The sequence below is a fragment of the Telmatherina bonti genome (genome assembly GCF_933228915.1).
Source record: "Telmatherina bonti genome assembly, chromosome: 20".
Classification (NCBI taxonomy): domain Eukaryota; kingdom Metazoa; phylum Chordata; class Actinopteri; order Atheriniformes; family Telmatherinidae; genus Telmatherina; species Telmatherina bonti.
Genome location: NC_136618.1, coordinates 15552666 through 15577428, shown reverse-complemented (window position 1 = coordinate 15577428; position 24763 = coordinate 15552666). Strand labels below are relative to the sequence as shown.

At 41.7% G+C, this 24763-nt stretch overlaps 1 protein-coding gene across 1 annotated transcript in view; it reads right to left on the bottom strand.

Annotated features, from left to right (window-relative positions):
• Positions 1-4: 4 nt before the first annotated feature.
• Positions 5-24763, bottom strand: part of rttn (rotatin) — a gene marked incomplete at both ends in the record, with an annotated part of 38099 nt that continues 13340 nt past the window's right edge. The window contains 32 exons of the mRNA XM_079259721.1: positions 5-78; positions 190-259; positions 495-598; positions 2490-2769; positions 3272-3450; positions 6495-6621; positions 6918-6995; positions 7258-7355; positions 7547-7652; positions 7905-8095; positions 8570-8707; positions 8855-9005; positions 9300-9390; positions 9627-9828; positions 10084-10171; positions 10674-10774; positions 10925-11123; positions 13797-13874; positions 14246-14404; positions 14855-14965; positions 15720-15848; positions 16742-16961; positions 17229-17395; positions 18838-18994; positions 19396-19638; positions 20278-20469; positions 21032-21097; positions 21182-21278; positions 21743-21860; positions 22401-22486; positions 24171-24270; positions 24357-24528. Coding sequence (XP_079115847.1) covers positions 5-78; positions 190-259; positions 495-598; positions 2490-2769; positions 3272-3450; positions 6495-6621; positions 6918-6995; positions 7258-7355; positions 7547-7652; positions 7905-8095; positions 8570-8707; positions 8855-9005; positions 9300-9390; positions 9627-9828; positions 10084-10171; positions 10674-10774; positions 10925-11123; positions 13797-13874; positions 14246-14404; positions 14855-14965; positions 15720-15848; positions 16742-16961; positions 17229-17395; positions 18838-18994; positions 19396-19638; positions 20278-20469; positions 21032-21097; positions 21182-21278; positions 21743-21860; positions 22401-22486; positions 24171-24270; positions 24357-24528 — 4372 coding nt within the window. The remainder of the gene's footprint in view (positions 79-189; positions 260-494; positions 599-2489; positions 2770-3271; positions 3451-6494; positions 6622-6917; positions 6996-7257; positions 7356-7546; positions 7653-7904; positions 8096-8569; positions 8708-8854; positions 9006-9299; positions 9391-9626; positions 9829-10083; positions 10172-10673; positions 10775-10924; positions 11124-13796; positions 13875-14245; positions 14405-14854; positions 14966-15719; positions 15849-16741; positions 16962-17228; positions 17396-18837; positions 18995-19395; positions 19639-20277; positions 20470-21031; positions 21098-21181; positions 21279-21742; positions 21861-22400; positions 22487-24170; positions 24271-24356; positions 24529-24763) is intronic.

The following is a 24763-nucleotide window of genomic DNA, read 5'->3' as shown; positions in this document are numbered from 1 at the left end:
ACATTCAGCTTTTTAGTAACTGCGACAGGTTTTCCAGGCACTTCAGCAGGTAGGAGGTCAAAGGTTCCTGCTTTTTCTCTGCATCTGCAGTTAAACACAAACATTCAAATGAAATGTACAAGTAGGAAACTGTGTGTGTGTGTGTGTGTGTGTGTGTGAATGTATCCTTCAGTCTGAAACAAGACATACTTTTCCTAGAGATGGTATACGCCTCTTCAACTTTAAGTCTGACCGAGGAACACTTCAGCGCCGTCTTTGCCTTTTAGAGGAATATTGGAAAAGAAGATTAGAAGAAAAGTTAATTTTGCTTATAATAAGGTGATTTTAAAATGTTTCATCTATATAAAAGCATAAAACAGCTTTAATTTATGTGTCTGTGTTACAAGTATAAATCCAATCAGGCAGGGCGAAGACACGCCGTGATTTTATTACAACATTATAACAGCAGTAAAGTTCAATGCATGACGACCGGCGTGATGTTTGAAGTACAATACCCTCTGGTTGTTGTGCAGCAACGCCCACAGCGCAGAGGCTCCCATGCAGCAGGTTTCCATCTCTCTACTGTCAAGACAGGACAGCAACACGCTGACGGCTTTATCTGGAAGAAAGATGTACAGATCAGCAGGATCATGAGTCACAAAAGGAGCTGCAGTGTGTCTTTCTGAGGTTAATAAAAAGGAAAAAAGAAGGTTTTATGTATCAAACTGTCTGCTGAAGAAGGGACTTTTATAGAAAACTAACTGGGCTGGTGTAATGCATGATATATGAAAGCAAGAAAGTGACTTTCTGGATCAATCATCTGACTGGCACCCAGTACAGACACTGGTTTTTGCAACATCTCCGCTTCTGCACGCTGATCAGAAAACTTAAGACGAGGTTGCTCATTTCCTGGAAACTGAATTCACATCTGTATGTGCATCTTCATAAAAGGGGGACGTGATATTTCCACAGGAAACAGTGTGACACATGAGTTTCCTCACACCTGGTCGAACAATTACCACCTGCAGCTTGTACCACACTGACGGAGGAGGGCGGGGGGGGGGAGTGCAAACTGCGCTTCAGTCTCAGCGACTTCCTCTGCTTTCTACTTCTAAATGCCAGATTCTTTCATCTGTACACACCTGCAGCACTGGTGTTGGCCAATAAGTAAACCTGGTGTTAGACTGCGATGCCAAGCCTAGAAAGTCTGAATCCGTCGTGTTATTGATGAGCAAACCAGACGGCTTCTACACTGTATGTCCCACATTCACCGTCCGGCTTTTGTTTAATGGACAAAACAAAAACACTCCCAGGATTCTTAGACTCCTCCCACACTGATAGCTGATAGGCTAATTTGTTCAAAATGACCATAATAGCAATTTAGCAGGTATTAGTGAGAGACAGCGCCGCACACAGTCTGTTAAACTAAAAACCTGCAAGTTTAGAGTAACTGGTAACCTGTTGCACTTCACACACAGATTTCTTTTTGTGTTTATTACTCGATTTACCTTTATCAGAAACGAAAAAATAATCTTATATTTTATTCTCTGAGAGCTCTCAGTCTAAAGCGAATCCCTACAAGTACTCGCATGTTGCTGCTGCTTGCAGGGAGCCTCAGAAATACATGAAACTATGTGAAGTATGGCTGGCTTCTGGTAGGGATCGTACAGCTGAAGCCTTGTGAAGCGTTGAGGTGACTGCCGTGAAACAGACCCGCTGCTTTGATGTGTTTCATCCAGTTAGAAGAGCGACATCTGCTGGGTGTGTGTGTGTGTGTGTGTGTGTGTGTGTGTGTGTGTTTGATGCACTTGAGAGGAAACAATGACAGGGCTCCATTTCTTCATGACTGTTCTGGTTTCACTCTTTCACGTTGTGAATAATAAATAAGTGTTTAATAAAGGCTGCGCTACAAACGCTGGCTTACTGTTTTTATCTGTTGTAAGAAGAAGCATCGGCTACTGCAGATCCTCATCACACACAGCTTCACTAATTCCTAGACGAAACGGGTGCAGCAATCGCCTGGTTTTGACTGAAAATTGAGCAGTTTTCATTAGAGAGGATAACTATTTACATTTTCTACTGAGTTCTAGGGGAATTTACTCAGAGTAACATCTTGATTTATACACTTGTGTAGGGATCTAACATGTCCTGGAGTTTTTTTTTCCAGACCAACATTTTACATGCAGGTTTTGTAATTGTGAAGGAAACTTTATTTATTTATTTATGCCACTTCAGACATGCAGCCTCGTCAAAAAGGGGTTGACCTTCACGCCACGTCAAGGAAATGTGGAATAAAGAGCTGCTGTCCCAGTTTGAGCTGCCATCAGCCAATAGGCGTTGGACAAACGGCAATAGGAAACAACAGGTCAGCTGACCTGTGGCTCCGAGCAGGAGTGTTGGGGGTGGAGAAGCTCAGAGAGGTAAGGAGTGGTCGGACCATTTAAAGATAAAAAAAAAACAAATAAAAGAATCTTAAAGCATCTCAAACAATCACCGCTGTGATGTCATACCGTGGGTGATGACGCGGGACTTGTTCGCGGGGCAGAAGCAGAGATTGTGAAGCGTGAGCAGAGCATGTCGTCGATGCGGCGCCAAGTCTGCCAGCAGGTCCAGAGCTCCGGTCACCTTGAGGATACTCTGCTGGCCATCCTCAGCAGATGACAGACTGAGCAGCAGCCTCAGCCACAGGCCCAGGAGGCCCCCACCACCAGCACCAGCACCTCCTGGTGTGGCCTTCACACCGGCCGCCTTGGGCAATGGCACTGAGCGGAAAGCTTGAAGGAAATTACTCTGAGAATCACAAGAGAAAGGTGACAGTTCCAGCATCATATGAACAGATGATGCATGTATATATGGACAGATGTGACTGACTGGCATATTTACAGAACTCCACAACCCATCCATACTCTGTATGCTTGTATACTGTTATTGTATGTAGTGTTTTTATTTCATTGTATTTAACAGTCTGCTAGCTGTTTATCCTTACTGTCCTTACTGCATTGAGCTGCGGTAACACACACACTTCCTCGTAGTGGTATTATCTTGATTAGAAATATTTCCCCAGAAAGATCATGGCAGACATCACATACAGCTACTTAAACCTTCAGTATCACTGAGTTTGTCTTTATGTGACTTGTGAAAACACTTCAGGTGTTTCAACATTAAATGAAAGCATTTTATGCGCAGAGGTTCCATGGTTATTTCTGATTTTCTAAGATAAGCACAAAGTTATGTTTAACTCATCGAAATGACTTCTTTGTACTTAGATCCAGACGACAGAAAGAGTCTGTACCTTCTGCAGGACGCATCTGCAGTCCCGTGATACGGCCACGTTAGCCAGGAGGGAGAAAGCCAGATTCTGGATGGAGCTGTTGTCTGGGGCAACCGATGTCAGCTTCATTACAGAGTGCATCAGAGAGCCTTTAGATCCTGCCACCATACTGGTCCCACCACCACAGAGAGAACTGCATGCTGGGAACGGAACAAAGACGCCAAACGTTTAGATTCATTAAATTCTTTACATGTCACTCTACTAAAAGATTACATCTTTTTCTTAAGAACAAAAGGCTAAAAGGATCCTCATGGCAGCTTCACACCAACTACATGGCATCATGTGTGGAACATTTTCATGTAGTTGAGCAGATTCGAGCTTTCATGGCGGCTGCATGACGCGGTTTCAATGTGACGACCACTCTTACTGCAGCAGGTAGACGTCAGGGTAAAGTCCACCCTCACCTCGTGCCTTTAAGGAGGAAACTCCACACATGTTATACAAGGAGCCCGTTACAGTCTAAACAATTACATCCAAAGGATTAACATTTTAGTGTAAATCAGAAATTTTATAAGTAGCCAAAAGATTCTCATTCATGTTGGAGCCAAAAGTAGCAGTCTGAGGATGACAACATTTGGGATCTGAAGAACTGTGGAAACCCAACCTTTGTTATCTGCTCATGATCTCTGAGAGTACCTGCTAGGACGGGGGTGCCCAAAGTCGGTCCTTAAGGGCCGCTGCCCTGCCAGTTCTCTATGTATCCCTGCTCCAACAAGGAGTGTGTGTTGGCAAGAATCTGGTGATATGATAAGTATCACAATACGGGCCAACGATACAATACATTGCGATATATCAGGATGCTATAAACAAGACAATATATTGTGATTTTGCTTTACTAGTAGAAAACACTGAAAGCTGTCAACCTACTGAATAGGAACAGAGGGTCTACATTTCACGGTAAAATAATAAAATGTACAAGATGAATAAAGACATAAAAATCTGCATATAATATTGTCACACAAAATACTGCAATATTTCGATATATTGACATTTTCTTACACCCCTAAAACACGTCTGGCTTCCATTAAATGAATCCAACAGCCAAAGAAGTTCTGCACAATGAGTGGTTAGTTTGAGTCAGGTGTGTTGGAACAGGGACACATGAAAAACCTGCAGGATTGTGGCCGTCGAGGACCAGAGCTGGACACCCCTGCGCTAGCAGATGCATTTTGTTTTAACTAAAACAATGAATAAATCCATCACATTTTTGTGCTGATATTAGAATCTACGGGAAAATCTCACATCTCCTACTTTGTAATGCCTGATGGAGGAGCCTTTCTCATCATTAATAACAAATGTGAAAACATGACAATAACCTAGCAGAATCTATCAGCGAAATTCTACATTTGGTCCAATCAATGTGAAAAGTTTATCAAAGCAGTAAGCATTGTATAATTTTATTAGATTTTAGCCACTTTTCACATCGATAAAAGCACAATCCAACACTGAAACGTTGCTGGAACTGCTTGTTTCTTTCCGTTTGACTCTGACTCGTTTAACTCTGGCTAGCTTGGCAGCTAGCAGGTCCTGCAGCAGCAATAATAAAAGACTAGTTCATTTGGTTGCACGGCTGTCTGACACTTTCCCAAAACATCTCAGCACGGCTTCGTGTGGAGTTGCTTTTCAATGTGAAGTCCGTCTACTGAAATGAGCTGCACTCAAACACGCGTCGGGACTCACGATGTTAAATAATAAACCGATCAGAGTGACAGCTCGGCTGAAAACCTCCTCTTGAAACAAATTAAAACTCAGAGAGTTTTAAAGCAAAGCGTGACAGATTTTTATTGCCTAATCTTGATTCAACATGACTGCGGATGATCGTCTTCTGGATCTGGGAGGGAGGGAGATTACTACCCTGATCAGACTGAGGTTCCACCTCCAATTTATCCCACGAACGCCCCTCAGAAATGTAAACACTGACTTCTATTACAGACATAAGAAATATAAATAAAACGTTAGTTTTTGCATTAAAATGAAGCCAGAAGCTTGTTAGAGAAATTAGCAAACTCATGTGTCACCGAGAAGACAGCCTGACACTGACAGATGTTGCTTCTTTGAGGATACCAGCTCGCAGCAACAGGTATCAGTAGATGTTACCCTGAGGGTCTTTTAAGAACTGTCAGGAAATCACTGTGCAATAGATGAGCTAGTTCTACTTTAAATGGATCTCCCTGATATGAGCAGAAGATTTCCAGCTGCTGCTTCAAATGAAGTATTTTGCAATAGAAAGTATTTCATTCGAAGTAAATGTAGAAAACAAAATGCAGTACTTTCTTTTTTTTTTTTTTTTTATTTCTGTCTGCCTGATGCGTCAAGGTTTGAGACTTCTACAGAAATATCTCAGAAAAATACATGTGACACAGATAAAAAAAAAACAATAACTACAGTCTGACTTGAACTAGCAGTGTTAACAAAGCTCTGAATGATGATGGTGGTAGACTGGAGATGAAAGCGGGAGTAGAAATGTCGGCGTCTCTGGAGACTGAATGGTAGCCTGAGGGCGGATGGTGTAATACTAAGCCTGGCTGCATGCAGCCTGAACGCAACCTGCTGTTCTGTTAACCTTTAGGGAAAATACTGTGCAACGACTTCACTGATTTCTGCTCTGAGCTCCAGCTTCGCTGCTTGAGCTTATTGGAGGTCTAAACCAAGCGAGTTCAGATCAGAGTGTACACAAATACCCACTGAGGAGCTACTGCCAATCAAGTTGAGATATAGGTACAAAATCCTCTTCAGTGCTGCACAAAAACATTCTTTCCTTACAGAAGTGCTATATCAGGCATGTATGCATACACACACACACACACAGATCAAAGCTAAATCTCTTCTCCTTGACGTTTGCGCTCACATACGTGACTTTTACATTTGCATGATGGAATATCAACATCTCAGGCAACACAGAGATACTCTGTTCTGAAACTTGCAGCGAGACAGCCATGCAGCCTGATGGCTCCTGACACTGTGCCTATTGTGACTGGCAGGCAACCAGGCACTGGTCTTATACACTGGGACACAATGTTGTTCAGTGGTCACTGGAGAGGACAATGGGACTCTTAGTGCAGCGTGTGTGTGACTCAGTCAGATTCGCTAACCGCAGACAGAGGTGATGGGCAGGCACGGGCCAGGCACAATGCCTGCGCAAATACACACGCAGACCGACAAAACAAGACACACACATGCGGACCTGCTGTGCAGTTGGCTGTGTACACACAGAGAAGCTCCAGCGCTGCTTCCATGGCGGGGTCATCCAATAAGAGCCAAGGCCAAAGAGCAGACAGAGCCAGTGTTAGGCGAGCGTCTGTGGCAACCATCTACAAACACACAGGCACAAACACAAACAAAAAAGATTTAAAAAAATGCAACTGTAAACTCGCTTTTCAGTCCAAAGTTAGCACCACTGACTCAAAGGGCCACTTAGAAAATGAAGACAGGCTAATATGCTGTGTAAGTAATGCCTCGAAGAGCTGCAGAAGCTAAACTTGCTGAAATGTTAGCAGGGCCGTGCAAATTGAGGTGAATCTAATTTAGAAGCACAGCAGCAGAACTCTGAGGTTTCATTAAAAATCAATTAGAAGCAGGGAATTAAAAGGCAGGCAATGAGACTCACTTTGCATTCATCGTTGCGGTAAAGAGCACTCCGCAGGATCTCCGCGGTGAGCTTGACTTCCTTTAAATAGCCTCCTTCCTGATAATATGCAAAAGCAAAACAAAGAGCAGTATGCTTAAAATGTCCCTGATTTAAAAACAACCTTTACTACACTCATTAAAGACCTGACAAGAAGAGGAAGCGCTTTCTGCTGAACAGTACGATGCATATTCATAGTATTTATACGAAAACTCTTTCATGTTGGATCAGTTTGTTATTCTTTTCATACAAGAAAAAAAAAATCCACACAAGCAGTGCAAGAAGTGCTAAGACTGGGAGTTTCCAGACAGTCTCTGCTCACCTTTTTGCGGTGAGAAGCCTTGCTGGGTCGGACCGACTCCAGCTGGAGCTGAGAGTGAGTCTGCTTCAGCTGCTCCACACAGCTGTCAATTAAACCGGCTACAAAGACAAGACAGTGAGAGGCTGAAAACCGGGCTGAGATGCAGATGCAGAGTCTGTTAACATTTTTTTTTTTTTTTTGACAAATTGGCTCTTGTTGACTCAAAGAGAGAGAGGGGGAGGGTTAAAATGAAATGTAGGTTACCAAACAGAAATCAGGTGACAGCTGAGCTGATGTTTGGAGAAATTACCGTTAGCTGCGTGGTTTTGGGCTGTGGGACTGCAGGCTAGCAGCGCCATCAAAGCTCGAGCTGTAAGCTTCTTCAGCGCGTCCTGGGGGTTCCTCTTCTCATAGCTCTGATATTAACAGTAAAAAGAGGACAGTTTTCTTTTTCTAACTTCTACTTTTACTCTAATTTCCTACTCGCTACATGCTGCTGAATTTCTCAATCTAAAAGGATGAATAAAGTATCATTTTATGATTATTTCATATTATCTGACACTCTCAGGAGTCTTCAAACGTAGCCGTTAGCAAACACTTCACTGATCAATATATTTACAATACATTAATAACGGCTCTGGGATTATTTGCAACCCCCTCAAACTGACCTGTAGTAACAGTTCACACAGCTGGCCGGCTGAAGGAGCGGTCAGGACGTCCGACAGGGTGCTGCCTTGTTTCGCGTTGCAGCTCGAGGGAACGTTTGTCTCCTCTGTGAAAACTGTGCAGACAAACTGCAGGGCCGCCGTGTGGAGAACAGGGTCTCCGAACATCTCGTTCACACACTCTGATAGCGTTCCTGCAGACAAAACAAAAAGCTTGTAATAAATGATTCCTTTAATAAATGACTCCGCAAAGCAGAGTGAATCGCAAAAAAAGCAAATCTCTTGTTCAAACCCTCTGACAGCAAGAAATCTATCCATGACTGAGGCGACACGCGCTGCCGGAGAACGCACTAATCATTTGAATTTGCAAGCCCAGACACCATAAACGTTATAAAAATCTATTTGCAGACAAAGAAATGCAGAAAACATAAAGGCTCGGCGTTCATCTGTGACTGAACTCGTTACACAAATTCCTGCATATTAATCAGAGGGGATGAGGTAGCTTAATTAATGCAACCATGCTTCTATAGAAGAAACAGTAACTATGCAATACGTCCTATTTAGTCATCTGCTTATCAAAGCGGGAAAGGAAGGCCTCAACTCACTTGGCCAAACCTCAGAGAGATATTTAATATTGAGTAATTACTTTTGTCAGAGTACCCGTGTACCTGCAAATATCCACCAGCGCCTCCCGAGCGCGGCAGAGACATATGGAAATGTTGCTGAGCTGTCCCTCTTCACCACCGTAGCCAGGAGCATAAACACGTCTGCCCAGCACACGCAAACCACATCACGGATACCTGCATCTGAGGAGGGAGAGGGTGAGTCACACGCTCTATGACACCAGACGGCCGCAGAGCCACACGCAGATCACGCTGCAGAATAACTCCAGCCAGTTGCCTCTGAAGCAGATGGAAAACACCAATCTACTTTTCTCGACATATAACTCTGACCTAATCCTTTGGTGTCAAGCATGAGGACATCCACCAGAGAGGACAAGAGTTGTTTCAGGAAATCCATCTGGCCAATCAGTTCCTTGCTTGCCTCGATACATGACTGGAGCAGTTTGGAGAAGCTGGACAGGAACTGAAGTGCAGTCACAAACTAGAAAAAACACACACGCGTACACACGGCGCAGGAAAACAAAGATTTACTGAGCTGTTGAGACTGGAGGAGAAAATAGTGACAGGAGGGAAAAAAGTATGAATATGTTGATGCTCTGAGCATAAACTTGAGTATTCCACCCACGTGGAAATGTGGATGTGCCCTTAGATAACCCAGTGCAACACTGAAACTGACACTGTACCAACCCACGCTTTCTTTTTTTTTTTTTTACCTCAAGAGAGTAAAAAAGCTGGAAAAACTCCTTATAACTGTGTTCCTTTTTGTGTTTTTCACCTGACTTTTGATGCTTTCTCTCTCTCCAGGAAGGATGTTGGGTGTCTTCAGCTCAGTCAGACACGTCTCCATGGGTCCAATATCCATTAGACTGAGGAGAAACAGAAACATGATGGGAAAGGAAACTAACCAGAAGGGGGAGGGGGGGTTACAGCAACAATTAAGCAAGTAAACATGTAATAAGTATTAAATCAGGCAATTTTTCCTGATTATAAGTGACAACATAAACAAAGTGCTTTGACTAAAACAGCTGAAAACACATCTTTTCAGCTTCATTCAGAGTAAAACATGGAAGGAGGTGGTGAGGCGGAGAATGAGGTCTGCTACCTGGCCAGGACCTGCAGGAGCCCGTTATGTCGGATAGCAGTGAGGGTGAAATCTGGCAGGATGGACATCAGGTTGGTTAGCAAGCCACAGTGGGCCGTCAGGAGGTCAGGCGTCACCATGACAACAGCCTCCACGGCTGAGGGCTCGCCCTGCTGGGAATCCTGCGATGTAGCAGAGTTGCTTGTGTCTGTATCGCTCTGACCTGCGAGACACATCGACAGACAGCCTCACATCTCTGTCTGACTCGATATCCAGACCACATAATCAAACGCATCTGACCGAAGTACAACAACAGAACGGTGTCTTACTTTCCCGACTGTATACCTGAAAGCGGTTTCGGTTTTAAAAAAGTAACGTTAAAGTTTATGTGGTATGAAAACTATATAAGCACTGTTAAAATGATGGTTAATGCACATGTGCACACACTTGTACACACAGACAACTCTCTCTGCGGTACCTTGAGCCATCAGTCTGCTGGCAGGAGTCTCGTCTGTGATGCTCAGTGGGGAGGGGACCTTTGGGGTGTGTGGTGCCGAACCTCTCACCTGAATTGGACGACATGAAGGTGTAAGAAAACATTTCATTCTGAAAATAAATCTTGTATTTTAAAGCAGGAGCAGGTTGACTTATCCAATAAATATTTAAATGAAATATCTTGATGCTCGTTACTGGTATGACAAGATCCGGTAAAGCAGAAGACATTTCATAACAAAGAAGCGTTTTCCAAGTGAACAATCCTGCTTTGAGAGCAGAGATGTTAAACTGAATGAATCCACAAAAGCGTGGCTGAATACAGCAAGAAAAAGTGTTTTCACTTTAACGTAGGCGGGTTCTCCTCAAAATGACTATGCAGCCATTTTTCTGTTACCAGTAGCTGAGTTCTTCATCAGTACCAGACAAATTCCACACATATTTATCTCCATTCATGTGTCAGATCACGCTGAAATGGAAAATTATGGGCCAGGTTGAAATGTGGAGCTGCAAATCTTGACTGCATCTCTTTATTTGTTGAGAGTTTTTATGAGAACGTACAAGAGAGTTGCTGACCACGGTGCTGGAGGTGGAGAGCGAGCTGGACGTTCTGCTAGAGCTGATGGTGGGAGGTGGTGGTGGGTCACATCTCCAAAACCAGAGAGAGTTCTCGGAATCTAGACAGTGAATGAATACTTTATTGTCATTGAACAAGTATTTACATTAAATGAAACAAAAAAAAAAAAAGCACAGCAATATGATACAGGTGCACACTTATTATTAAAGCTGGAAGCAGTTTTTAGCTCTGTGAATAGGAAGGAGCTTACCCAGGGAATTATTCCTCTGAAGGCTGAGACCATTGCTGCCACCAGCATGAGGGTGTGGGCAGGAAGTGTACCTGCCACGGTAACACATGGAGGCGGAGAGGGCCACGTTTTGGAAGTACTGACAGTGGTAGAGCAGAGCCTGTAGTGCAGGAAGGCCCACCAAAGACACACCAGTCACCTCATCATGAACACAAGGATGCTGAAAGAGAAACTTCAGTTCAGAACACAAAGATATTTATTCTACAGATCACAAGTTTTGGGTGAATGTGAGGCTGTATGTCCTGGTTTGATGTTGTTTGTTTCCTTTTCCCAGAAACTTTCTGCACAGCCAGTCAGCAAGTCAAATCGCTTGTTTTATCCTCTATTGAGTCATTTGAGTAGTTTCTAAATATTTGTTTCAACCCAACTATGCACCTTTCAGAGCAGAAACAATTTGTTTGAAGACTTTCAGTCAGGATTTAGAATTTATCATAGCACAGAGACAGCACTGGTGAAAGTCACGAATGATCTTCTCATGGCCTCAGATAAAGGACTTCTGTCTGTACTCATTCTTTTAGATCTCAGTGCTGCATTCGACACTATTGATCACAGTATTTTGCTACAGAGGCTGGAACATGTTATTGGGATTAAAGCGACCGCATTAGGCTGGTTCCAGCCATATTTATCTGATAGATTTTAGTTTGTAAATGTAAATGATGAGTCTTCCTTACACACCAGGATAAGTCATGGAGTTCCTCAGGGTTCTGTACTTGGACCAATACTTTTCAAATCATACATGCTTCCCTTATATATCATCCCTGAAATATCATCAGGCAGCATGGTATAAATTTTCATTGCTATGCGGATGACACTCAGATCTACCTTTCCATGAAGCCAGATGAAACCAATCAGTTTCTTAGATTACAAAGATGTCTTACAGACATCAAGACCTGGATGACTGAATTTTCTCCTTTTAAACTCAGACAAGACAGAGGTCGTTATCTTCGGGCCTGAAAAATTTAGGACAAAATTACCTTGTTATGTAATTAATCTGGATGGCATTAATCTGGCCTCCAGTACCACTGTGAGAAATCTTGGAGTTATTCTTGACCAGAATTTTTTCTATAGCTCACATTCAAAACAGGTTTCTAGAACCATGTTCTTCCACCTGCGTAATATTGCACAAATTAGGGGTATCTTGTCTCAGAAATATCCAGAAAACTTAGTCCATGCCTTTATTAATTCCAGACTGAATTACTGCAATTCCTCATTTATGGGTCGTCCAAAATATGCCCTGAAAAGTCTCCAACTGATCCAAAACGCTGCAGTGAGGGTTCTGACGAGGACTAGCAGGAGAGATCATATACCAAGCTCCATAGTATGTCAAAGATCTCATAGTTCCATATATTCCAAATAGAGCACTTCGCTCTCAGACTACAAGTTTACTTGTGGTTCCCAGAGTCTCAAAGAGTACTATGGGAGGAAGGGCCTTTAGCTATCAGGCTCCTCTCTTATGGAATCAGCTCCCACTGTGGGTTCGGGAGGCAGACTCCCTCCACACCTTTAAGATAAAGCTGAAAACCTTCCTTTTCCCATGATTCTTATAGATAGGATATGAGCATCTCCTGAGTTGGAGTCTGCATGTATGGGACACAACTGTCCAGGTTATGCTCTTTGCTCTTATAGTTATGGGTAGTCTAGCCAACCATTACTTATGTAGCAATGGGGATGTTACCTGATGCACTGAGAAGTACCTCACTTATTTATCTAATGTATTAATGTATAAATATATGACAATATTGCCATCTCTAACTTATTTCTCCTTTTTTCTGCAGGTCTTCCTGAATAAGTGCAGTTGTACATGTTGTTCTGTCTTTCCTGTCATCTCCACCCCAACCAGTCGAGGCAGATGGCTGCCCTCCCTAAGCCGGGTTCTGCCGGAGGTTTTCTTCCTGTTAAACGGGAGTTTTTTCCTTCCCACAGTCACCGCGTGCATGCTCAGGATGGGGGATTGGATCGAAGTCATGATTTGATGCAATCAGTTGGTTTCTATTATAGGATATGTATGAATTGGCTTGAAATGATGTGTATGTAAAGTCCAAGTCTTTGACTATTCAGCCACTGTGATTGAAAATTATTAAGTTTTTGCTCATGTTTTAATCATTTTGAATGGATCTGCCATTTTATCAGCCTGCAAAAGCTTACTTTTAAAACCAGACCCCAAAGTGAAGAAACGGGAATCATTAAAATCTGCAATACAATATTTTATTACATGTATCCTTATCCAAAAATGAAAGAATACAAATAAAAATGGAAAAAAGCCACTTATAAGGACACAGTAGTAGAGCCTTTCAACTCTATTGTGGTAAACCTGATTTTTCCTGAAATGTTTAATGAAATAATAAAGTCTGGGAAGCCCCACAGAGCAGATGATTTGTCTGTTGATGTTTTTTTTTTTTAAGGAAAAAGGTAAGGCCATGTGATGTTTAACTTTGACTTCATCAAAGGACCCAGCTACAAAACAGTATTTATGATGATAATGTCGCTAATAAAAGCATAAAACCAAGCCTCGGTGGGGCAAGGTGTCCATAGCTTTTTAGCATCTGCATGAAGATAAATAGGTTAGGAAGTACAGACATACAGTACTCCTTTAAGATGAGTTTTGCTGTTTTGATTTAGAAACAACAATCACTTCTGCTGTGTGACGCCACCTCATACCAGCGTACAGCTCCGGCAACATCCCTGGTCTGAACTTAAGAACAGAGTAACGGGAGGGAATGAAAAGGAGGAGACAAAGAGGGACTCCAGACAGAGAAAAACAGAAAGAGAGAGATGGAGAGAAAGGAGTACATGGTCTGTAAAGGCTTTTTAACGGCCTGGCAGATCTGCTGACCTGCCAGTGGGAGTCCTTGGCCTCCTCTGCGTTGGCAGGCATGGGCATCACCAGCAAGTTCTGCAAGATGAATGCAGCCTAGATACACAAACCACAGTACAAAGACAGAAACACACACACACTGAGTTAAGTTGGACTGCATCAACAACACTGCCATCTGCCTGAATTTGGCTGCTAATACAGAGAAGTCCAGCCTGATTTTCTGACCACTGATTAACTGAAAATCAATTTTAACTTGACTACAGCTAAACAATGACGTACTTAAGGCATCAACTTTGAGAAATGTGTGACAACAAGCTGCTAATCTGTAAAGATAATCTGAAATAAGCAGTCTAATATATTTATTTAGACTCCAGAGAAAGCTGCTTCCTCGCTGTGAGACAACCATGACAAGTTTCTGGTCTCTGACTAATAAACTGGTAGCTGAGTTGTAAGTTGTGTGGCTGTACCTCTCTGCGGACCATGCTGCTCTCCTGCTGATCCAGAAGGATGTTGAGCAACGTGCCCCACAGACCTCCGCTGATGTTTTGACAGCTGGCACATAAAGCCTGGCATCCACTGGGCATCGAGGACAGAGCGGCACCTAAACCCAAACTGGCAAATCTCACCTGACACGACGGGGGAGATGTATGTTTAGGTGGATATGAAGAAAAAAAAAAAAGAAAAGAAAAAAGAAATAGAGAGGAAGAGAGAGGCTCTGAGATGCATCTGCTGTTTAAATGCTGCATGTCTGATATGCTGCTCATATTAAAACAGAAATCTTGGCGATACAGGTGACTAATAAACCCAGAGAAGCATTTTCGCTGTTTTCTCTGTCGGGGGACGGACATGTGGTTTGTTTTTAGGTGACTGGCAGACTTGAGGAGAAGCTGTCAAGTATGTCTTTTTGCATTCTTGTACAACTATCAGACCTTTCCAAACGTCCCCAAAGCCAAACATCTCAATCCTAATCTTATGACAGTAGAGGTTATTAAACAAGGACGGAGAGGGAAGAGAAAACTTCTGAATATTATGTCTATACTAAACAGAAGTACTGATTTACAAGTTTGTATAACTACCTCTTGATCTCGGTCCACCCAGAGCGGGACAAGCCAGGCCAAACCCAGCTGAGAGGCGCTTGCTTCTTCTGCAGTTCCCTCATGTCCAAGCGACCACTGAGAAACCAGGTCCTGATGCAGAAACACAGTTTTGGTTTAACTGTGAAGTATTTATTTAAGCTTTTATTTGAACTCGTTAGTCACTGAGGTTTCCCTCATTTACATGGACGAGTTTACAGCAACACATCATAAACATACAAGTATGCAGAAGTATTCAAAGTATTTAAACATGCTATATAAATTCATATTAAAAACAAAAAACAAAAAAAAACAGGGATGTTCAACGATCAGAGGAAATTTACAGAAAATGTAAAAAGTTCATGTAACACACATATGATGAGTTTAGGACATGCAGATGGTATGCAATGGTATGATAATCTATGGTCAAGCTCATATATCAGGGGACATGTTTGGACTTGACCAGAGGTGGAATTGTAAAACTGAATGTCTTTGATCACCTTCAGTATTTTTCATTTTCTGAAGGTGTATAGTTGTGGAAATGCCGTTTGTAACATGGCTAATGATTGTGTTTTAAGTGCAGATGGAAGCTTGTTGTATTGCTGTGTTTAGTTAATATTGTCTTAAAACAAATGGGGAGGAAAGAAAGACAAATAAAAAGTATTGCGTCCGGCAAACTTTATGTGCATATTTTTTCTCATCATGCGATTAATTGACTTATTGCGACAGGCCTAGTTGTTCACATGCATTCAATGGTTTAAAGGAAGTCAGGTTAAGTTTACCTGTAAATATTAAGGATGCTGAATTCATAACTAAAATGTTTTGTAATCAGCATTATCAATTTGAGAAAAAGCTTGCTGACACTTGCCTTGTCCTTCATGTCGACCATCATCTCATGAGACAGGTGAAGCAAGCAGATGATCGCATTCTTGGTCACGCCTTTCCCCATGAAAGACAAGGAGTTACCGCCCCATTCCACATAAAAGGAAGAAATCACCTGGAAAAAATGACAGTATTGAGTGGAAAATGATGCTCTTAAACTGTGATGTGAAAGAGTTTGGCATAATTAAAAACTGTTGGTGCAAAGCCGGCTAACCAAAACGACGCGGAAATTTCCACTTGCGTGCGTGTCATACAGAGCATCCGAATGCAACCTAAACACAGCTCAGAGACTAATTATTTTGTTTTTGCCACCAGGATGTGAGACTGCAGAGAGGAGCAGGTGATGAGAGGAGCCAAAGCCCTGCTGGGCTTCAGGGCTCAACAAGGCCAGGAGTGTCAACTGAGAGGTGGGTGAGAGGGTTTAAGAGGCTAAAAACTTTTGCATCTCTCACATAAACCGCCTTGGTGGAAATAGTTAACTCAATTCTTTGGGAATGAACTCAGTCTTCATTTATTTCTATTTACGGTGGAGAAAATCTGTCTAATTAAGCCAAAATAAATAATTAAGAAGAGGTTTGTGCTGTGTAAACAGGATAGTGTATTCCATGGGGGTCTTCACTCTCAAGTAAAAACAACAGTTTGGACACCTCTGCGCTGAGGACTGCGGAACAAGCTGGTCTACACTTTGTTAGGCGATTGTTTCATGGGCTGATGAAGAGTTGAACAGATGGAAAAAACAAGGTTGATTAATCTCATCAGCATCTTCTCTGTGTGGCAGATTAAATCAATGAGATTTGGACCCGCAGTGATTAATGTCCTGTAACCACATTTAGTAAAATTTTAATTAATTCCTCAGAAAGCAGCACGTTTCTGCTGCCACATGTATCTTTAGGTATTATTATATCCGATGAGCGAGCAGGAGACTGGCATGAACCCATGCAGCACACACACACACACACACACACACACACACAACAGGAACACACAAGCTGACAAACAAATACACACCTCTAATAATCCACTGAGATACTTGGAGCAGAGGGAGCTGGACTGTAGGTCTGGGCAGTGGGAGCTCCAGCCTGGCTGGGCAGTCAGGCTGACCATGCCTTGCAAAGTCCTTTCCAGGCTGGGAAGGCCATAGAAGCGTGGTGCATCAGACACCCGCAGGCTCTGAAGCAAACGCACTGCCAGCTGGCTTCTGAATGGGCCTGCTAATGCCAAACACAGCCTGGACAGACAGGAAAGGAGACAGCGAGGCACAGGGGACAATCACGTGATAGAAAGGACTGAAATAAAAAAATAAATAAATAAAAAGCATTGCATACACTATAATTCTCCATCATCTTTACTATCAATTAAAACTGTAACCTTGTTAAAAAGCTGAACCTAAAAGGTTCCCTGCTGTCCAATTTACCAACAAGCATTTTAATGACATGAAATTTTCCTTTACCTTGTTTTACTATAAACTGTAAAGCTCAAACAAGCATTACTCTACCTGTCAGTGGTGTGGGATAGTCTGAGCAGTAAAGTGTTGAAGAAACTGGTGAGTTCTCTCTGCAGTCTCTGGCTGACATGGCTCTTTAGTTCCTCCGGGTCCCCCGGGCTCTGGGTTGAGGTCTGGGTCTCCACACCGTGCAGCAAATGAAGGAGAGCTGCAGAGTCCTGAGGGATTGTGGATAAATAGAAACGAATGACCTTTTTATTGGCTTGCCATTAAATTTGATGTAACGTCTCTAACAAGCCTGTTCTCGTCTCTGTTTACCTAAATATGATGTTTAATAATGGCTTATAAATATGAAATGGTTTGTTTCCCCCCACAAACTGCATCATCTGTAAATAGTAGTAGTTGCGATTGCTGTAAAGTAAAGTTTCTATATCTGTAATCCTTTCTGAATTTAAAACAACATCAACCATGCAGACAAGATGCAGACAACATGGGGAAGTATAAATAAAAAAACAAAACAAAACTGCTCTTTGTTGCCAGAAAGACGAATTTCTTCCTGAGCAGTGCACGCAGAGTAGGTTGTTAATGCAAGTGTGTGAGCGGAAGCGACAGATGTTCCTGAAACAGCTCAGTAATTACAGAAAAGACAGAGCGGAGCAACGCTGCGCTGCTCACACCTACCAGACATTCAATCTGAGCCTGCTTTAGCTGCCAGGGGAGGACTTATTGTTTACACACACATTAATGAGAAAGCCAAGGTGAGACTGATTAAATCCAAAGAAAAGCTCTCCTTGCTAAAACACAGGGGCAATTCTTCTCCTCAGGCAAAAATAGAAATCCAACGTTGTTGTTAGCGCTAGGGATGTAATCTCTATCACATCTGAGTGAAAGCTATGATACTTTTCTTTTATGAGTAAGTCATATTTTCGCCTTGTTTGACAATCTGTGTGATTTATTCAAGCATTTATTGCTGTTATATAACCATCTGTGTTGAAGAGGAGGAAGCCTAATCAGATTACTAGCTAATGGAGATGCTTATACAAGAGCTGTATTATACTGGTGTGTTCCACACATCAGAGACTACAGTCATGAACATCAATAAGTAAAGCACATATGGATAAGATGGCTTGGACGGTTAAACGAGAGGAGTCTGATCCGAAGCCACACGCTGAAGCGCTGCCAATGCTCCCGTATCACAGCTAAAACGTTACTTACACGTTGTTCATAAAAAAAAATTAATAAAGAAAATAAACTTTTTTTTTTTTAAATGGGTTTTACTTTTTGCCGATTCGATTTAAATTGTGATTCTCACAATTCTTCAATATTGCTGATTTTTGTAGATTAAAAACAAAAGAAAAAAAAAGTAAAAAACTTTTTTTTGCTCATCATTTTTCTTGATTTTTAATGAGGTAAAAACAACCCAGTAGCCAGACTGCTGCTATAATGCAGAAGAAGACAAGTTAAAAGATCAATAACAACAATAAAAATGACAAAAATTATATAGTGGATTAATCTTATTTATTTTCAAAAAAATAATAAATTTTTTAACAAAAAAAATCGGTTTTAAAATTGTAAAGCAAAAAAAAAAAAAAAAAATCCAGATTGTCGATTTTTCGATTCGATTTTCCCACCCCTACCAGAAAGTGTAAATGATCTGTACCTGGTTGAGAAGTAGCTCCAGTATCCAGCGTAGGTCCCCGTCTTCTCTGTCAGACACAAACTGTGTGTGGATCCGTTTGAAGCAGGCATTCAAAAATGCCACAATTCCCACAAGCAACCTTTCATCCTCAACACAAGCTGGGCGCACCTGGAGAAACCTGTAGGGAGGAAGAGACAGACTGTGACAAGAAGAAGAGGAGAGCACTGGTGAAGCAGTAATCACACACTCCATGCTGCTAAAATGCCACAGAGTCAACTTTTTAATTGTTTTCTTGTCTTTTTCACACAATAAAAACATTACAGCAAAGCTGAGATGTGAACAAGGAGAAGATGCAGCTTGAGAAGGAACGCCTTAAAAAAAAAAAAAATTAGATGAGTCAAACTGAAGAAATGACCTCCATGTGAGCGTGCATTCAAAGCAGAAAAATGATGAATACGGGATTTAAAAAATATATGAAATAAAAAGACTATTAAAATAAAATAAAAGATTTCTGATCAGACACAAAAGAGTTGTGTACATACAGCGTCCATATCTTTTCTGAGTGTGTCTGCAGTGTACCTGGTTAACGCCGTCTCCCATTTCAGGGAGTGCAGGGTGTCTCTGCAGCTGTGGGTCGGACTGTGAGGAAGAGCCAGTCTCTCAGTCAGCAAATAGAGGCAGAGCCGAGAGAGGGCAGAGGCCACTGATCTGTGCTCTGATGCGGTAATGATGGCGTTGACACAGTCCGGCAGCGCACACGGAAGATGCGCTGCCTGAAGCGACAGGAGCTGAGCTTCTGACAGCTTCAAGTCCGGATGAAATCTGGGGGTGAAGTGTGTGAATGGACTGAAGAACATATCTGATGACCAATCCAAAGAGATGACATATCTCTGAGTCGTTGCTAAGTAATGTTTGCTACATAATACAGCAGTAGTAGCCATGATCACACTAGCTCTTAATTATGTCATGACAATATGCCTCCCTCCATCTTCACCTTCTAAACGAATGTGATTCCCAGTTGTCACTGAGTAATTCATCTTAAGCAGTTACTCTTCTCCCATTCATACCGCCGTACCAAGCTGTAGATGGATCGATCCGTCCACAGTGTGCTTCAAACATCTCTGCCTTAATTAAGCTGCTTAAAACTAGAGAAAGACCTTCTCATTTGTTTGAATTAAGTCACATTAGTGGTAAATGAAGACAGATGAAACACAATATGCTCAGACTCTGATTCTAATACTTCACTAAACATCTTACAGGAAATAATGTTGAACAAGTCTTTTGTGTATGAATCTGTTTTTCTGTTTTTTGTTTTTTTTTGTTTTGTTTTTTACCCAAAACCAACAAATTACAACCTTTAATAAAGACAATCTTTAGTCAAGACAATCTAGTCTAGATGGTAAAAACAGGAAAAAAGAAGCACAGAGTGTCATCCAGAGCTGAAAACATTAAGAATCTTACTCAGCACAATCATCAGGGAGTCCATGCAGCTTCTCCAAGAGGTTATCTATCCCAGAATACCATGCAGTGTTCCAGGCTACCTGCAGGGCTTGGCGGGCAGGCTGGAGGGTTAGCAGGTCAGCAGAAGGAGGCAAGATGCAGCAGTACGGGCTAACAGCGTGATGTGTCGCTGCCTGAAAGGGAATGTTGTACCTCGAAGAAACATTAAACACAGGTTAGATTCATGTGAACATTGAATTAGAGCAGCGGTTCTCATACTTTTTGCAACACAGTACCCCTTGTAAAATATTTTTTTAGCCACGTACCCCCCTAACCACTGCAAAGTATTTTAGGTTAAGAAAAAACATGAAATAAAGCACTTTCTCATTTGTGTTTGGTTAATTAAACTTTTCAACCAAGCAAAACAATGGGAATCTCTACGACGCTTCAAACAGAACTCCATTGTTTGCGTTGTCAAGGTGATAGTGACTGACAAATGTGCTTTGGCTCGTAACGGGTGGGGTTCAATTCACGTCGGATTGTGGGATCCAAAATAAAATGCTGTCAATCTATTTGTATGTTCAATTTATGAATGAATACCTACATTGAACGAAATATATTAAATATTTATAAAATATTATGTTTGTATTATTTTGTTTAAAGATGTTTTAAAGAAAACATAAAAACATATAAATTTTCAAAACATTTAACGTACTCCCTAGTATGCCTTGAGAAACAGTGACTTTGAGAATATCGCTTATTATTTAATGCCTACCTGCGTACTGCTGTCACTGGGAGAGAGAACGATGAAAGGGTCACATCTGTGGCGGATTTGTCAGACCTAATGAGGAAAAGTCACGTGATGAGACAAATATGCTCTGAATGCAGATTAACAGTAGTGGCGTGGAGGAAAAAACAAACGAACCATGCTTCAATGCTGGCAATCTCATCAAACAGCAACAGACTCATAAGAACTGCCATGTCGCTTCCATTGCCTTTGCTCTCCTTTAACAACAATGACGCTACAACAGCCCAAAAGAAAAAAAAGTACAAAGTGAAAGATTAGCCACAAACGTTTGGGAAAAAAATAGAGAAATTACATTTAAACTTCTGTATAATAAATCTGCATTATGTTATATACAGTTTCTCAACAGAGCTGCGTTTTCTACATGGCATACATTTTGAATTCAATGTTTATTTGTAAGTACTAAACTACATGAATCACCTCCTGGTTTAAAATGAACGGCTGGATACTGAGCTACAAATAGTGCAACAAGCCGCTCAGCACTGCTAACAAAAGGCTTCTTAAAAACCGTCGCGGCAGCAAGCGGAGCTCCACGGCAACAAGTTGCATCATGCTCCATGCCACTTACCGCAGTGTGACGACATGTTTAAAAGCCACGCATCAGTAGACGATGTGAGACTAAGCCCCTGAGCAGTTCAGCACAATGTAGCTGCTACTTAATGACTTGTGTTGCGAGTGTACCCTTGAGCAGCGTGAGGAGCAGGAGGTTGCGCTGCGCCAGGCTGTGCCTAAGAGACGGGTCGGCGTACACCAGTTTTCTCAAGATGCAAACGCACGGCTCCAGCAGACAATCAAAGCTCTGGGGAGAAATGCAGCACACTCACTAGATGTTTAATTGCAAAGAAAAAGGCAAACACACACACACACACACTTTCTCTCTGTATCTGTCACATGTAAACACACAGGATTTCTCAACTGTGAATTCACTTGAATTAAACCCAGATTTAGTAACTGGGTGGGGAACTGACACACATTCCTCCTGCAGACATCCCACTTATGTTAGTTTCTGTACCCATGATCCACCCTCCTCCACGTAGTCAGACATACTGGATGATTACCCCCAGCGGTTTCTGATTCTAGCGCTGGGAATGATCAGCAGACTGCAGCAACTGGAGGGCAGAAATCACTGCTGACCAGGGCCTGTCTGACACTATTAACAGAGGCCATTTCACCCTCAAATCATCCACACCTCACTGACTTCACTCCACATGCCCTCACACACGCATGCAAACAATCTGACCCTGTTTATGAGTTTCATATTTTTTGCTTTATTTGGGTTTCAGTGCAACTCATTCAGTAAGCTTCTATTCATCACTTTGCTGGAGCTGCTTGTTTTTACCTTGTTGCCATTTACACTCTCCGAAATAACAGAAATGACTCGATCTGTTAAGCCAAGATTCTTCAACACCGGGTGCATTGTTGTGTCTGCGGGGAGGAAAGAGGGGGAAAAAAAATTCAATATACAACAATAAACATTTGCATAATTGTTGTCTGTTTTCTTTAGCCATTTGTCTGAAACATATGGCAGAGGAAAGGCACAAACACTGGAGCAATATCTGCAAATTGTAGTGTTCACGAGGGGGGAAATGCTCGCTCATCAAACAAACTTTTAACACTCGCTGTGGATTTTATTACATGCATAAAATTCCTCACATAACTCAGGGACAAATCAGGACGTCAACAACCTGACTGTTACTAACTGAATTCTGCCAGTACGTTTTTCAGTCGCTCCATCGCGCTTTTGCACTTGCTGATAATTATGAAGCACGAGAAGAGAAATAATTCAAAAAACAGAGGCTGAATGGGTCCCTTAACTCCAACTGCTGCCAGAGCTTCCCATTAAGATGCATTTCTCTGTGAAAGCCTTGATCTGGGAGAACTTAAAAGCAGACCGCGAGGATGCTTTAAAGTTCGAGAGTTAATTCAGAAACACAACAATACCATTAATGAGTTTTTAAAAGAAGATAAACTTTGCCCCGTGTGCTTGAGTGGAAACAATTTCCTGTAGTCTTAATGAAAGGTCTGTGACCTGTGACCTGCTTTGGTCAAAATACTACAGCAATACTACAGAAATACTAGAGCTGAATTTAAACCTGATGTTGGCCAGGAGAGGTAGAGATGTTTAAAGAAGAGCTGGCGCCAGAAACAATGCAATTATTAAGAGCATTTTTCTGGTGTGTGGACTTTACTTCTTCATCATATGTAGAAGAGTGACCCACTCTGTCCACTTCACCCTTCAGCCTTTTTCTACTAGTATTCAATAAACCTTTAAGCTCATTATTATTATATCAGAGTGCATGCATCCCTCATCTGGAGTCTGGCCATGAGAAGGTGGTAATGTCCCCCCCTTTCATGCAGAACTCCATCATAAGCCATGTGTTAAAGTGATGCAGACTGCTAAAACACAACCAGCAGGTTTACAGCTTCACTGTCGGCTCATTACATACGTTCTTAGATGCAAATGGGAAAGGAGAATTTCCAAATTTTGCACTGGGGGAAAAAAAAAAGGTGAGAACACTTATTAGAAGCCAGATTTCCAAGTTAGGGCAAAACAGACAAACATATTTAAGTCATTTCTTTGGTTTGCAAAGTGAATGATAAAAGTGCGGATGAGGAATTTTATGTTGGCAACAAAGTAAAAATACCAATAAAAAGTGTACAATTCCCACTTCAGTGCTACAGAAAATACATGCTGCATGACTTGAGATGAGAAAAAGATGAATATGCCGACACAGGAAATAATCACAATCATGTGTTGATATCATAGCCCAAAATCATCTGATTAAATAACATCAGTAAAAATAAAAATTGGTTTTGTACAAATTTTTAAGGGTTTTTCTTTTTATAATGTTACTAAGTTGCAAAAAATTATTCCACAAAAAACATCAATGAATGAATCAAAACAAGCTTATTAGTGTTTTTCCTCAAGTTTGCTATTTAAATTCTAATATTAGTGTTATCTTAAATGCTTTAACACAATAAGCAGGCAGACAAAATCCAATATTGTATGTTATTCACATTCAAACACTCTTATATATGATCTGAATCCCAATAAAGTGGTTTATCTTACTCTGTGTGTCCTTGTAAATATCAGTTATTAACATCTCACCTTGTAGCACAACTGACAGCTGCTCAGCAGCTGATCTTCTGAGAGAGACATCAACGGTCTCTGAGCTCAGGATACCAAACAGCTTCTCCACCGACTCCACCTAAGCAACATTAAATGCATGAAGTAAGCTGTCTCTCCCCACACGCGTCCACCTGTTGTTTTTGCATAAATAAATCGGATTTCTACCTTCAGGACAGACTTGCTGCTCGTGTCAAGCGAAATATCGACAGGGTTTCGGAGGCAGTAGAGGGTGGGAAGAGAAGAAATCCCGGACTGGTCCATGTGTGGCCTGGTGCTTTTAGCATCGTCGCTGCTGGTTAGGTGGGGGAGGATTTGTTGCACTGCTGCTATTCTTACACTGTTAACAATTCACAACATGAGAATTTAAGCGTTTCACAGAAAATCAAACTGTTATATCAATAAAGAAAGAAATAAACAAAACAAAAGTCATTGAAGTAATAAAATGCAAAGTTTAATCCACGCTGCATGACTGTGGAAGGCTTGGATATATGACCAGCTTCACATGCACTTTGCTTTTTAAAAAGAAATATCTGGCAGGGCAGACAAACCAATCAGCTGCTGCCAAAACGAAG